The sequence below is a fragment of the Mastacembelus armatus genome, chromosome 4 (genome assembly GCF_900324485.2).
Source record: "Mastacembelus armatus chromosome 4, fMasArm1.2, whole genome shotgun sequence".
Taxonomy (NCBI): domain Eukaryota; kingdom Metazoa; phylum Chordata; class Actinopteri; order Synbranchiformes; family Mastacembelidae; genus Mastacembelus; species Mastacembelus armatus.
Genome location: NC_046636.1, coordinates 25,842,574 through 25,858,956, shown reverse-complemented (window position 1 = coordinate 25,858,956; position 16,383 = coordinate 25,842,574). Strand labels below are relative to the sequence as shown.

Sequence of the window (16,383 nt, the reverse complement as noted above, 5' to 3'; positions counted from 1 at the left end):
GAAAGGTGCACTGTAGTGGAGTCCATATGTGTCTGTGAGTGGACACAGTATGAGGAGAAAGGGGAGTCAGGCAGGCTGAATATGGTGTTACTTCTTTGTTGCATTCTTCTTGCAAGTCTTCTTATGACAACAGAAAAACACTCTCCCTCCTGTTTATGTCTTTTACATCGGTTTTAATCTTTTAATTTTACAGCCGATCACATAACTCTCCAAAGCACCTTTACTGAGGTCGAATACGACGACTGTACGTGCACCTGTGGTTATCCACATTGGTAACTGAACCTCTGAATTAAGTCCTTATATGGTTTTTATGGCATATTATCTTCTAACATTAAGAGCAATAAAAAAAAGAAAATGTCTGTTCCCTGGCTTGAGAGTAGATATATAAAGAGCGTGGTCAAACATGTGGCAAACATAGTCCAGGTCTATGCAGGTTAAAGTTCTAGGCCTCATTTTCACTGCAGGGGGCCTTGAGATGCCTAAAGACAAGCATGCGTAAGGAAAAGACTGTGACATGGAGGCCTGTTTAAGCCCACATTGTCCCTTCTCCATCCCCTATGGCCTCTTACAGCACCCCCACCAAGCCAACAGTCCTTTGCCTCCTTTCTGTGTCCATGGTTTCCCCCTCCCACACCGCAGGAACCCCTCGCCAGTGTTTGTAATCCCAGCAGAAACACTTAAGGTTCACAGTGGGTGCTCATCAAAACCATCTGTCTAAGAAGAGAGTGAGAGAGGAAGAGAGACGATGGAGGGAGGAGAGGAAGAAAAGAGCCAGGGAGGAGAGGAGAAAAAAAAAAAAACAGAGGCAAGCAGCCTCCTCGAGTTCAGATGTTGGTTATACTAATCTGTTCAATTAGCGCCACTACAAGCTCTGCTAGTAGCCTGGTTATTATTAGTGTAATCTCCATTGACACAGAGGAGCCAGGCCCAAGCCACAGTGGTTACAGAGGAAGAGGAACATCTTTCACTGCTAAAAACAAGAAACCAATCACCACAGGAGTGAATACAGCCAGAGACTCCAATGCCATAAAGAGTATTTGGTGCAAATGATGATTGCTTCATTTACATGTGAGGTAAGATCAATAGTGGCTCTTCTCTGTCCGACCTGATCTGTCTTTGGGGAGCTCATTGCCTCTCACCTCTGACAGCTGACTACCCATTGTGAATAATAAATGATGCCCGCTCAGGTCTCCCTCTGCATTATAGCACAGGGGTTACAGTACAGGTCAGTTAGTACGTGTGCCGGACAGCGCCGACCTGAGGTCCACATGGGTCCAAGCAAGCAGCAGATAGTAATTCTGATGGACAGAGAGGTGTACTGCCTCCACACTTAGTCCAGTATGAGGAAACTGAATATTTCATGGTATGCCAAATTTACTGTTTAATTCCAGATGAAAAAAAAAAAAGATGGATTTGGTCTTTTTCCACAGCTCCCACATGACTAGATCAAACAATGTTTAGTCATTTAAACTGCCTCCTAGACTGTTGAGACTGCTGAGAGAGAGGGAGAAAGAAGCAGCATGGGGAGAAAAAGTGGGGGTTGTACCAGACCGCAGCTGTGAGAGTAATTATCTGCTCGGAAATGTGATCATTTGTGATGAATAATGAATCGATGGCTGAGATAGACTAGCAATGTTTGGCAAATGGAATGAAAGCTGTGTTATGAGAAACTACAATCAGGTACAATAATATTATGTGTAAGAGTGTCTCTGAGCTACTAAAAGCCTTTGCATGTGTTTGTGCATGTAAAGTGAGCTTCTGATGTCCTGTATGGTCTATGTCTGCACGCATGATGGCGTCATACCTCCTGAATGGTTCTGGAGCCGGGGAAGTACAGGCTGTAGTCTTTCTGGGCCTCGCGGTGGCTGATGACCAGCAGGAAGTTCTGGTTTAGTGAGTCTTCGAGAGCACTAAATTGGGAGGGGGAAAAAATGAAAACAGTAAGAAATGGGCATGAAGACAGTTAAAAAAAAAAAAAAAACTAACTAGAAAGTGATGCAGAAAAAGATGAGGCAGAATCCTGACATGACAGGATGCAAAGGAGGGAGACAAAGAAAAACAGACATTATCACTAATAACAACAGAGTTAAATAAAGGGCAAGCTGAAACTTGTAAACTAGTGGTAGCCTCCTTGCCCACAGGGAGGCGGGTGCCTCCTTAGGGGGCTTCTTGCCCACTTCACTGGTTGTGTCTTAACACGCCTGGCCAGAGCTGTGCTCAGCGCAGCATGCTACCACAGCTATGACCTCCTGCACGGTAGCAGCGTGACGTCCACAAATCTGCCTTAAATCTTAAAAACATGAAGGCTATTATGAAAAATCCCAGAAGAACCTGCAGCTACTTCATCAAGGAACCCTAAAGATGCACCAGAATCAAGACTTTACTGCCTTAACCTGCAACTCCACAGTTAATTTCGCTAAATAGACTTCTGACTTCCAAAGCCTTTTTTGGAAACACAAGCAAACGCCCTAACAGTTCACAGAAAGTGGAAAACACTACAAGCGAGGGATCAGCACTGCAACTGCTTTTATTCTCAAGCCAAAAAGAGCTATAAAGAACTATTGTTGTGCATCATGACAGTTTACCTCTTCAGCAGATGCTACTGGATTACTGCAGTATTTAGCTACTTCACTTTCTTCCTCTCCTTTCTGTAGCTGAGGTAACAATAATGACTGGATATATAGATATATCAGTTTCAATTCATATCATATCACATCATTGGTAAGTTGCTGTAAAGCTGTGCCAGAGACCTGTTGATATACGTATGACTGATGTCTGTGTAAAGCACCTAAACAGTGAAAGATTCCTCCATGGTAACTGAAAATGACAGTATTACAACATGGATTCATCCGGACAGCATAAGCCATTTCCACAGGTGAGCACTGGCATGAGGTATTAATGGTCTCACCGTGGACGCCATGCACTTATCTCATTGTCAGCAGAGACCTGGCAGTTGAATCGTGGCCCGTCCGAGAGGCCTAAAAGAAAATAAGAGTTTCTGGACTGGCACGGTAGGACGCTCGGTAACAAACGGCGGCGACAGAGACACTGTCTGTGAATGATGCAAACGTAGATGCTGTGTGCTTCACGTAGAGAGGAGGAGGTGGGGGAATCAACTTTTGGAAGCTTCATTTACAATAAGCTGTGAGGTTAAGTAGCGTTTTGAGCAAACGCTGGGTCTGTGAGGCTGAATATCAATGGGAGGCTTAAGGGCCGAAGCAGGCACTTAATCAGGGCTCAGAACCCAAGGAGAGGAGGAAGAGTTGAGAGAAAGGGAGGAATGGGGGAATTAATATGTAGCACACACATTAATTATGCAATCACACCCTTAATCTGTGCAGATCTGGACGAGCTTATGTTAACAGAAGCTCAAATTTACTGTAATGACAGCATATTTACATTGACTAAAACTACGAAATCAATATGTAAATGTAATGTTTGTTGTAGCTAACTGGAGAAGATTGGAAATGTGTGGAGTGGGAAGGATGGGTGCATATGTAATAGGGTTGAGCAGAAGGATGAGAGAGATGTGTGTGCATGTGTGCGTGAGAGTGAAAGGAAGCAAGAGAGAGAGGAGAAATGGAAAGGGTAGGGACACATAAATAAGGATCTAGCTAATATCATGATTATGTTTGGACACAGTCCCGAGCTACTGCTGGCAGGCAACTAGACTCCTAAATAGACAGAGATAGAGGGTAAACTGACTGGAAGTGTTACTCTGTCCTTCCAAGCAAAGAAGGAACATCTCATCAGTCATTTATGGCAGACTGACAAGCCATTTGGTGCGTTTGGAGGTGGAGTTCTGTTCAAGATTTACTCGGAAAAATCACACCACTTACTGTGCTCTTTAGTACAAATATAGCTACTTAAAATATCAAACGCAAACAGAGACGAAAACTGTCATTCACAATGAGTCATTTCCTCATGATCTTCCTGCTGGTTCAATTATAAACAAAAGCTCCATGTGTCTAGTGCACTATCCCTCTGTCTGGACTGCTTTCACCTCTGATGTTGTCAGAGCTGTTGTCTTCTGATAGAAGCAGGCCCTCAAGCAGTATAGGGTTGAAACGCGGATTTCTCAGTGTTTGCTTCTGCCTTCAGAGGTCTCTTTCTCACTCAACACACACACTTGGTGACATCTAGGTCGGCCTGCAACATCTCTGGAGGTACTTGACATGGCATAAGGGTGCTGGGAGGAAAATGTCATTTAACTTTATGGACAGAGAAAATGGAGCGTTTTGCAGGGGAGGAGAGCAGGCTAAACAGATTGGTTTCATTCTGAGGTAAGCCCATCGCCTAAGCTGCGAGTCCCCACGGCACAGAGCAGACTCTAGACCTTATTAAACTAGCACTGCCAGACACAGACACGCACATGCATGCACAATGTGACATGTGCCTCCAAAACACAAATACCCATACACACATTTTGTCACATACACATTGCCCCAATCTCTCATACACACTCACAACAATAGTGCACTTAAACTGCTTAGAGATACATTTAGCCACATAAAAACACATTCGCCAGGCTAATACAGCTGCCTCTAAAACATACTGTACAGAGGAGGTTATGAAGCACACGCAGGGTCTTCTTACCTCCTCCATATTTTGCATCCACAACAAAGCAGAAGGATACGAAACCGTTCTGGCTCTGTTCTGTTTTGGTCTGCCATCTTGTCCCAAAGCAAATCAGCTTGCAAACTATTAGACACTCCCCATCCTGATGATTACTTTACCTAACCAGCCTAGCTGACATACATACCAAGACGTGGGGGGGGGGGAGACACACAAAGCAGCAAAGAAAAAAGAAAAAACAAAAACAAAACAAAACACATACACATACACACACAAAATCTAAAGAATCATTTTTGCTAGTTAAAATTTGAGTTCAAATTAAAATAACCTTTCATTGGTAAACATGCTTGCTGAGAGCTGCAGTTGAGAATAAATGAGGAAGGAAACAGGCTCCATTGAAATATTCATCAGGCCTTCATCATTTATGCAGGAGATTTGCTCCTCCTCAACACCCTCTTGTATTCAGAGGCAGTCATCAACATGGCCACAGAGAAAACCCTTCTTTAGACTGCAGTGCTAACTGCACATCCCATCACTAACTAAATAACTACCTGAGATAGATTGGTACTTAAAGGAAAATCTCCCCAAGCCTCCAGATTTATTTCTAATCAAACAAGACAACTAAGAGGAGTTTACTCAGCGGGATCATAATGACAGTGCAGCACTATTTAATCAGTCCGTTTGATTTAGGTGTGTGTGCTGCATGAGCCAAGCTCTACAAAGTAATTGCCAGGGATATTACAATTTTTAGGACATTTGCATTTTCACTCAGCAACAATTTGAAGCAAATAAACATTGTGAAATTAAATTTGGCTGGATAACTGTCTTTACAGAATACAAACTAGAAATATAGTTTATAAGATGGGTTTCATTAACCTCATCAAAAATATATAACTTATGATTACCTGAGGAAACTGATTAAAACAGTAGGAAATAAACATTTTCCTACCCTTTTAAATGTTCTTCTTGGTTTTATAGTACAGAATAGCAATCATATTCCTGCTGTGGGATTTCACTGCTGAACACCGAATCACACCACTTAACCTGTGCACTGTTAAATATGTAGATTACGCTCAATTAATCATAAACTGCCATAAAGCCATAATGTTATAATTATGCCACGAATGCTGCTGATACTACCAAGTGAAGAGAAAAGTCAAAATTTAACAATTTCCAACCAGTAAAAAATAATAAAGGATATCTTGATGTATTTATTTATTTTTTAAAAGGAGAAATGGAAGAAATTCATCTTTCTGATGGTAAAGAGACAATATAATATAAATAACCCTGCATGAGAGTTGTTTGGTCCTGACTGTCCTTTATTGGTTATTATCAATTTTATATGTGTGTATATATATATATATATATATATAGTGTTTTATCCATTTTATGGTTTTTTTATATTAATGTCTTATTTATTGATGTCATAATTTTTTATGGTGCTTTTCTCTGATCTTTGTGCAGCACTTTGGAGACTTTGTGTTGGTAAAATGTTCTATATAAATAAATAGATTGGCTATAACATAATACAAAGACCATGTTCAGGGGAATAGGGAACATTAAAATACTGCAAATATGAAATTGCTGTGGTTTGTAGGAGGAGGGAGACAACTATGCTTACTAATGGCTTTAATATTAATCAAGATAAGATAATTGTGCAATTGCAGGCGGTGGCACCAGTTCACATAAGAACCTTGGTGTTGGTATATTTTGATTAGAATGGGTGTTTGCCTGCCTGCAAACTTTAGGTGGAAGACTTTGCTAACTTAACTGAGCTGTGTCTACTGCAACATATTTGTGCACACTGCACACACTTTGTGCACACCGTGGAAATACGGTGTGAGCACGGTTTATTTTTACGGCAGGCTAACAGATTGTCTGGTCCCGCTACAGGGGACTGCTCCCCCCATTCTCTGTGATCTGTCACCTATCCGCTCCCAGTATGATAGCAGGATCACCATACACATACGCATTTATACACAAATTTATACACACAGGAGCCCACCCACTCCATTCAGCCCCAACTGTCCTCCACCAAAATAGCTGACACAGAATAATGAGCTCCCGACACCCAAAATGATATCGATAACACTTGGAGAAATGGCAACGGTGCTGCTAAAAAGACACAGCAGTTAGTGGAGGAGTGAGAAGATGAGGAGAGACACAGACAAGAGAGCAAAAGAAGGAGAACTGGGGAGATGAGGGTTATTAGCTGCCAACACAAGGCTACCACTTAGGCTAACTAGCAGGCAAAGCGGCAAATTGCCAAATGACTTCTTTGTCAAGTGCTCCAGTGACATGTGGATCCTTGTTTGGCTGCTAACATGAGGAAATGTGTGGAGAGCTACAGTGCAATTTTTCTTTTGAATTAACTATCAACAAACAAACCAGGGCCATTAGATGTAAGACTATAAACGGCTCCCTCTAACCAGCACCATGAAACACATTTATTTTAAAATAAAAGTAAATATGTTGTTACATTGTCATTTTCAAAAGTTCCATTATTATAATCAAATTAATGAATCCTTTTAATGATAATGTGCAATTCTATTAACTTAATGCATTACTGGTTATTCTTACTTCTTATTCTTATATAAACCAGATCTGAATCTGACCTTCAAAATCCAAATAAAACATTAATTTCAACAATATTCATTAAAATTAAGGGCACATAATTCAGTTCCTTAATAATTTTGCTTGTGATTTTAAAAATGGGTTAGTTCCCTCTTGATTTGATCTTTTTCTTTCCCACAGACACTACTGTCGTCAGAGTGAGGCAGATTAACAAGGAGCAACATGGGCTTCAAAAAATAAAATTTGCTTAATAATTACAGAAGCGTCAGAGTACATGTTCCTTTTCTTCGTTTGACCTAGAAATGTCTGTGATGCACACAATTAAAACCAACACAAGCTTCCAAGCATATGAGTAAAATCTAAGAAACTAATATGAAACAAAATCAACCGAATCATATGTGCACCTAAATATAAAAATACCTTAAACGAATACAAGCGTGGACACTCACGTATATATATCTGTTTTTGTGTGTCCAGTACTCTTCAAATTAAAACTAGAAATCATCTAGAATAAATTAAGGTGGAATGAAGGGTGAAACACGACTTCTTGGGACGATGTTTACCTGACGCTCACACGTTCAGCTGCCACCTGTGATTGTATTACTGCAATGACTTGACACTGAGCTGCCTGACATTTCACAAGGAAAGGTTGCTAATGCTGCAATGCATTCACTGAGATGAACAGAACATCTCTGAATGGAGAACACTGGCTTAATGACGGCTTCACATTAAATCTCTGTTGTCACTGGGCACTATCGCCAACGTGATTTTGGAAAAAGGAACAAATAACAGACATGAAGTGTGGATATAAAGACAGTCAGGTGTACCTGACAACAACCTTCGGCCAAGAAACAATATCGGGCTGAAAGATACAAAGATGGGAGAGAAAATTACTATTTACACAACACACAGAGATTGTGTAGGAAGAGATTCCTCTCAAAATGTCACAATGGACACGAGAAAATGAGTGTGCACTGGCAGGTCAAATGTCTGTTAATATACCAATGAAACTGGTATTTGCTGGCTGATTTCCACACACAACTTCAACTCCATAAGTGGACACAGAGTGCCACCTGGTGTTCACTATGAAATACTACACCCCTGCCAGTACCAGCAGTATTTCATAGTGGATGTGTTCTAAATATAAATGTACAAATGTTTTCACTTATTGAATGTAGGCTGATGGGCAAAAATAAAAATTGGATCCAAATTAAATCTACAACACAACTGAGTAGGCAAATATATTTTTTGAAGCCACTGAGTGTGCAACAGGACGTTGAGAGCAACATTATGAGATTAAAAAAACAAACAAAATTAAAATAGAGTGCTGCTTGGCTGAATACCTGTTTTTGCTGGTGCTGGCAGTGGGAGCGATGTCTGGGGTCAGGACATACAGGCTGTTGTTCTTGGGCAGGTGTAAACTTCTCAGCACCGTCTGAACGAACACACACAAATTCACCTTAAAAATGGTTCAGTTCAATGTTTAATACAAACTTAAAAAAAATGTTTTCAATACCATTGGTCAAATAAAGTCATGTACTCTACAAATAATAGACATGGACACTACAAAGAATGTGATCTACAGTGTACTGGACAAAATGGAAATAAATGGTAACGCCAAATAACTATGCACAGGATTTATGTTATAGGCTTTGCTGACATAAGAAGTGCTGTATTTCTCAAATCCAACGTGTATTTTCATTTGACTGTTTGTAACAGTCATCAGTAAAAGGTATTAACTCACACTATCAGATACATCTCCACTCTTCCATCCCTTCAGCTGCATTTTGGACACTGGAACCCCAAGCTCTGTCTCAAGGATTTGTTTGATTTCTCCTGTGAATTCGATTTACGCGGATCATTGCAGAGGAACATTTCAGCTTTACATTTACGTGCAAAAGTATTTGATGCAATGTTGAGTATTGTAGCTAGAACGTAAAATCGGTGCTTATGTGTGGAGTGCTCACCAACTGTGCGGCTCTCCTCCACTACCAACTCTACGGAGCGCTGCCGGTACTCCACCCTGAAGTTGAGCATCCGGGGCTGACGCTCTACAATGTGTCGGGAGGAGGGGCTGATGGGGCAAAAAGCTGAAGCCGAGGACGACGGGGGAGAGGAGGATGAAGATGAAGAGGAGAGGGGAGGAGCTGCACCTCCTGCTACTGCGTCTGCTGCTTCTGATTGGCTAGGTGGTCCGTACATGCTGGCCTGGGTCGCCTCACTGGAAAAGTTACTGTGCAGAGTTGAAGAGGTTACTGATGGTGCAGAGGGTTGAGTGCTGACTTTTAAAACAATATCGTAAAACTCTCAGGGTGAAAAGGACAAAAAGAAGGAAAAAGTTTGAATAAGAGCAAAAAATATAGAAACAAGACCCACAGACAAATGTGCTGCCTGTCCCACTTTCTCATGCAATAGCTGCTTATAGTGTTCTCTTCGCTGCTTGCTTTTCTATCATAATCACAGTGTGCCCTTTGTTCTTTTAGTTCTAAACACAACTGTCTTACTAGAACACAGTGCCACATTCAGGATATTCAACAAAGGCTGCATTTAATTTGTTCCACCACATTGATCCTGAGGCATAGGTCGACGGTCACTAGGCGGAAAAACCTGCACATCAAATTTGGCCCAGTAGAGTGAGAAATTAACTGCCCCCTCCATCAGCCACTTCACTAACAAAACAACTTTGGCAATAAACCAAATATTTCAATACTTGGTTTGTTTATACCAATAATAAACATTTAAAAAACTGGCAGTAGGTAGAATAGATAAGATTTGGATCAACATGTCACAACCACACAGAATTTAAAATTTGTAATAAATAATTTTATTTAAAATTGATGACTACTTCTCTAATATGCTACCATGTCTCAAATGTATTGAGAGGTCACAGAGTGCACGTTTACCTGAACATGCCACAATAAAAGCTGCTAAATTGTCCATTGTTGCTGCTTGGGCCTAAATTAAGACTGCCCCATGTCTACGGCAGATGGCACTGTTCCCCCATGCAACCCAAGAGGTGTCCTAAAAAAGACAAAACTGCTATGCCTTTCACCTACATGCAAACTGTCCAGACCAAAGAGTGAATTCAACAGACAATTTAGCCTTTCCACTGGGTCTATCAGCTAATAATTAATGAAACCCTGAGGAATTTTGGTTACTGATTAACAAGGCAAGCTTTTTCTTATTTAAGAGGACACCGAGGAGGGGGGAAATGCATTCTAGACAGGAGTGTTGGCATAGTCTCCAGCTGGCTCCAACTCAGGTCACATCATCACAGTCTGTTTACCGGGCAACGCCGGCTTACCGTACCAGTGCCAGCCACTTAGTAAATGTGTTGGCGGCTGGTCACACTGCCAGCCAGGCTCCATTCATAGCTGTGTGCGCCCTTGAGAAAGACCAGCAATATTCTCATGGCCCAAGGGCCTGAACTACACTAAAGCACATGCATGCACGCACACACATGCACACAAGTGTGTACACAAAATAAAACGGTGTAACAGACCGTCTTCAGTTTGAGTGGGTTCAGATCAGCTCACTGCATTCATGAGTATCAACTAACGGTTGAAGGAAAGTGAAGGACACAAAGCCTCTTAAAGAAACCGTTTCTATTCAGAAACTGTGTACAACCCCACACTTGGCAGAAAGCTTCCTTGCAGTTGCACTGTCTTTTATATTATTCCTCTATTGAACAGCAGAATAAAAACCAAAGCAGGGTGTATAAACCTATTTTAGGTACAAATTCATGGAAACATTAAGTCAGATACTGAAACTGCCTGGTCATCGCTGAGGTGAGGAGTTCAACTTCCTGTTAATACAATCAGGCTTTGGTTTCATATTTCCTGTGTTGCCAGAAAGCTGCTTTACTTGCTTATCTACATTATAGATGTGCAATGGTGTGACAAGCACACACAGATACATCTTCAAACCTCAGCATATCTTCACTGCCATACCAACTATCCACATTCCCTTAGCATCTGTCCACATTCCCTTAGCATCGTCTCATGCTTCTTTACAGTCATTATTTAAAAGAACAAGAACAGTGTCCAGTAAATGTGTGGCAACGTGATTATTACCTTTGTAAGATGCCGTTCTCCTGTGGTATCACTCCGTTGATGGCTGCCTGTAATGAAAGTGGTAGTAAATTACACAACATAACACATTTTCTTGTTTTAGTTGCAAACATTTTGCTGCTGAAAATAATAGACTCTGCTCTGGGTTCTGTAAAGTTCAAGCTCTCTCCCTAACTGCAAATAATTAGTCATGTTATTAGTGGGCACATGAGGAACCTGTTTCAGAGAGACTGGCAGTGGTTGCATCTTCTATTTCTACACAGGAATTTTGATCTGCACTGCATGACCCACAATGCATTTCCAAACTTCCTGGAAATTCTGTCAGGGAAATCTTTTTCTGTATGCAAGGCTCACCACTGTAAATTGTAAGTATACTGTAAGGTGTTTTGTTTTTTATTGTGCCTGAGCACCCATAAGTGGGGACTAGGTGGACCAACTAGCCCAGGGGTGCCAAATCTTGGTCCTCGAGGGCCACTGTCCTGCTTGTTTTCTAACTATCCCTGCCCTACCTACTGCTCAGGTATGTTCCGCCAATCAGAAGCTGGGGGGATACCATCTCAACTTGTTATATTTTGGTTGAATTTGCAATATCATGTTTGTCTAATTTTTTTTCTGGCTGAAACATTTCAGAGTAAACGTATTGACATGATTGCATATTGAAATACGGTGGCTGATGAAACCATGAGAGAAAGAGAAAGGACAGCCATGACAGTAACTGCTGTCAGGTTTGCACAGAGCTTCTGTTTGAATAGACAAACACACTCATTCTTCAGTGCAGAACAAGCAAACTAAAGTCAGCTGTTATGTCCTGGCCAAAACGCACCACCTGATCTCTCTGTATTGAATGTGTACTAATATGTAATGACAAAACAAACCTAAGGGGTCATATATTAGGTGGGAATGCACAGACACAAGCCGTGCTGCAGCTTCGCACTAGCTCCCTCTCAGATCAATAGTTTTTGTTACTTTTGATTCAGTGAATTTAATGACATGAACACAACAAACACCTTAATCTCACTACACTTTGTACGGCTGACCTCTAACGTACCATCAAGTCATTTTCAATCAACAATCATCATGTTTTAACACCGAGTCATTTAAACGTCAGGCTACAACAAACTGTCCATCTAGGAACTGCAAGTGTTTGTGAATCAGTTTCACCTGCTCTGGTGCAAATGGAAGTGACAACAGTGACAATGGAAAGGCAAAAGCAAGAAAAGCCCTAGAAGGGAACGGTCTAACGTGGTGGCCATAGACAAATGCTCTCTTCTCCTTCCTGAATGATTCTTCTCTAGTTTTGAGTTTCGTTATTGTTCTTGTCACCACTGGAAACATGAGGCAGTACCTGTGGCCCAATCAGGTTGCAGTTAGCCAAGTTACTGACCTTTAGGTTCCCCTCACCTAAATCCAATTAAGCACGTATGGGACCTTATGTTTCAATGCATCTGAGGCCACTGAAACAGACTGTCCAGGAACTCACAGATGCCCTAATCTAGGTCTGGAAAAAGACCACCCACGACACCATACACTGATTTATCAGGAGCATGTCCACACATGGCTGGGAATGCATACAGGCATGCTTTTGTAGTTTTTTTGTTTGTAGAGGAGTTAAAGGTTTGAACTGTGGGCTGGGAGCTTGTCATCAAACTAAACTACAACAGGAATTCAGTTTAAGTGGCAAAGGTGTATCCAGTCTTGCTGTGGCAAAAATATTGAAGCATACTGATCATACAGATGGACAGCAGAGGATTGGATTACACTGTGCGTGCGGTTTGGGAAGTTCTTTGTGTGGATTATTATTTTTATTTTGCATATTTTTGCCATGCATGAAATACTTTACCTCTGTTTTTTTATTAAACAATCATTCAGGGATCAGACCAAAGGCAGTGTGTTACATAGAAATTCCAATAATAAATAAATGAATCTATTGTTTTTAAACAATCCCACATCTCACGCTCTACCCAACTCCCAGCAAACACATGCACACACAAGCAAATTGTTTTGTCCATGTTTATAAAAACTAGCAGCTACTGAAGAGGAACTGCAAGTCATCAGATTTACAGTTGCAGTCAGTCCAGTCCCCAGTGTCTGTCCTGCCACTGTTTGGACTGCTGCTGCTGCTGTTGTTGCCTGCTTTGAACTCCTGCCAGCCTTGCTCTAAATATAGACTGAACCCCTCTAATATGCATTTGAACGTTAGAGGCTCTGTGTTTTTCAGACTCATCCTGAGTTGATACAAACCTGGCAGGACACATTTTTTCTCAGACTGAGTCGCACAAATTAACACTCACTCTACAACACCTCACAGTCTCTCACCAAACTGGAGAAAAGGAAGGTCCTACCAAGATGTTGTTTGCTTCACAAGACATACTGTATAAAATTAAAAAATAATAAGGCTTTAGCAACAACTACACAGAGCTTGTGTTATTGGATATCAACTGCCCTCTTGAACTTCTACTCAACTGTCAAAGAGCAAAGCCCAAAGCCTGGTGATAATGAACTTACCACTAAATCCCAGTTATTAAGCTCTAACAGAGTGATTGCCTCTGCAATGTTGTCAATTCCAGTGCAAGCCTGTGAGAGGGAGAAAAAATAAAGAAAAAGGATTAACAAGAGAGAGAAACCCATTAGATTCAGCTGCAGTTTGTTATATTAAATACTGTGCTTTTCCTTTTCATAAAAATACATTTCACAGCAAAACTGAAGAAGAAGAATGAAATCAGCAAAACCATTTTAACTGCTACACTACCACCCAAAATGCTCTTTGATAAATAAATAAACAACACTATTTAAAAGCTGTTGTCCCTCATTCAGGTGCAAAAGGCCCAGAGGCAGATAAACTGTTACAAAAATTGTTTAAATCACTTATTGGGCTATGTAGTTCACACCTCGAGGCATTTGTGTCTGTGCCAATGAAAAGAATACCCAAATGCCTGAGAGTACTAAACTTAAATTGTTTAGTAATGAAATGATGTAAGGTAAGATGCTGGGTGGTTTTCCAGGTTTGTGTTTTCATTTATAATGAATGCTGTAAAAGCAGGCATATCCTGCAATATCCAATATGCAAATGTTGACCTAGGGCTGATGTGGGTTTACAATGTTATCTCTGAGTTAGCCACAATTAAACATTTATTTAAACATAATTTATTTGTTTGGAAATTTATGAGCCATGACCTGTTTCCTGTATAAAGAATAGGATGTGTTTAGTGAAGGGACGAGATGAAACGTCAGTGGCTTCTGGGAAAACATTTGAAAGGGTGAAATGCAAGTAATGATCCATTAACGATGAACATCTTTTATTATAAATTCCTGTCAATTTTTAATCTAAATACATTTACCTGCACATCATCTGCACCAGGTAGCACAGCTCTATGACAATACTTAAACTGGAAGTGATGACATAAAATTTCAGGATACGTCACCACAAGTTTCCGATTATGTGCCTGAAACAGTTTCATGAAATGTAAACTGACAATTAGCTCAACTATTGTATTATTAAAAATATTCTTTAAGAATCTTGTACATATCATGTCTAATTTCTAGTCTTTTCTACTTTGCTGTCTTTTTAACTCATCTCTTCCTTTTATGTTAATTTTTGGGCACAGAAAGCTTAGCGAGCTGGAGTCAAATTCCTTGTTTGTGTGCACAAGCTTAGCCAATAAACCTGATTCTGTAATGGACAGAGTTCGAACCCTGTGGAAGTGTCAGTGGTCTAATTAAGCAACACATCTGTTGTTGCCTGTTCTGATCTGAGTGAATGATGCATTCATCCATCCATCATCTACACCCCCTTAGTCCTAACCAGGGTCCCAGGGATCTGCTGGAGCCTATTCCAGCGCTCTTTGGGTGAAAGGCAGGGGTCCACCCTGGACAGGTCATGAGTGATGAAATTACTTCACAGTGGAAAACCTGGACATTTGTACTGGTTAGGCCTGTTGCTGATTATCATTAAAGTGAACAAGGCCACAATAAGAAACTCACTACTGAAAACAGTTAGTTTGCCAAGTGTGTATTTCAAAGGGAGGTTGTTTATTATTTTAGCTCTGATGCTAACCAACTAGGCAGCACGGTGACTTAGTGGTTAGCCCTGTTGCCTCACAGCAAGAAGGTTCCTGGTCTGAAACCCATCAGGGGCCTTTCTGTGTGGAGTTTGCATGTTCTCCCTGTGCTTGTGTGGGTTTTCTCCAGGTACTCTGGTTTCCTCCCACAGTCCAGAAACATGTATGTCAGGTTGATTGGTGACTCTAAATTGCCCATAGGAGTGAGTGTGAGTGTGTGAGGTTGTTTGTCTCTATGTGGCCCTGTGATGGACTGGGGACCTGTCCAGGGTGGACCCCTGCCTTACACCCAAAGAGAGCTGGGATAGGCTCCAGCAGATCCCTGGGACCCTGGTTAGGACTAACCAGGTATAGATGATGGATGGATGGTGCCCTATTTGGAAGGGAAAACCACAATACAAGTCCCTGTCTGCACACTGAGCTAAAACCTCATATCTTCCATGGACCCTGTTCAGAAAACAACTAGAAACATGTAAACAGCCTGACAGTTACCGTCCCTTTTTTTATCCCGCTGAATCCTCGTTATCTGACGAGCAGACAAACCCTGACAGATGGTTTCAGCTCTAACCAGGGCAGGTCGGGGGCACCGTTATCTAGTTAGCGAGCTCACAGCTAACACCTGCCCTCAGCCAGCTAGTTAGCTCAGCGTGTTAGCCGCACCAACACATCGGCACGACGGCAGCTATTCCTCAGCGCGCACACACACACTCACACACACTTCCGACTACCGATAACAATATCTGGGACATACAAGAGACACACACCTGAAAGTCGGCCAGAATCATTTCTCTGTCCATGTTGCTGTCGCCGCTGTCGGAGGCCATGGCAATGACTGGCTAAAAGCGATTCTTCTTCCACTGGCTCTCGTCGCTTTCTCGCCTCAAAACAGAGACACCGAGTTTTAATAAAACACTTTGCTGAGACGTGGCGACGAGTGAGAGGTCGGAATATTGAAAATATCAAACTTTATCGGGATTTAAAAGCTCCAGACAGACACAATCTTATAAAGTAACGTTACAGTGCTTAGTTATCTCATATCATTATTGTCAGCTAGTCCATTGCTTTACGGCTGACGAAAAGCGGCAGAAACTGTCGTAAAAAAAAAA

The 16,383-nt window shown here is 41.4% G+C and overlaps 1 protein-coding gene across 1 annotated transcript in view; it reads right to left on the bottom strand.

Annotated features, from left to right (window-relative positions):
* The window catches only part of faf1 (Fas (TNFRSF6) associated factor 1), a 55,473-nt gene extending 39,135 nt beyond the window's left edge, over nucleotides 1-16,338 (bottom strand). Inside the window, exons 1-7 of the mRNA XM_026305338.1 lie at nucleotides 16,042-16,338; nucleotides 13,725-13,793; nucleotides 11,223-11,269; nucleotides 9,117-9,382; nucleotides 8,894-8,985; nucleotides 8,493-8,584; nucleotides 1,805-1,910 (exon numbers count right to left, since the gene is read on the bottom strand). Coding sequence (XP_026161123.1) covers nucleotides 1,805-1,910; nucleotides 8,493-8,584; nucleotides 8,894-8,985; nucleotides 9,117-9,382; nucleotides 11,223-11,269; nucleotides 13,725-13,793; nucleotides 16,042-16,101 — 732 coding nt within the window. The 5' untranslated portion in view covers nucleotides 16,102-16,338. The remainder of the gene's footprint in view (nucleotides 1-1,804; nucleotides 1,911-8,492; nucleotides 8,585-8,893; nucleotides 8,986-9,116; nucleotides 9,383-11,222; nucleotides 11,270-13,724; nucleotides 13,794-16,041) is intronic.
* Between the last annotated feature and the right edge of the window lie 45 nt (nucleotides 16,339-16,383).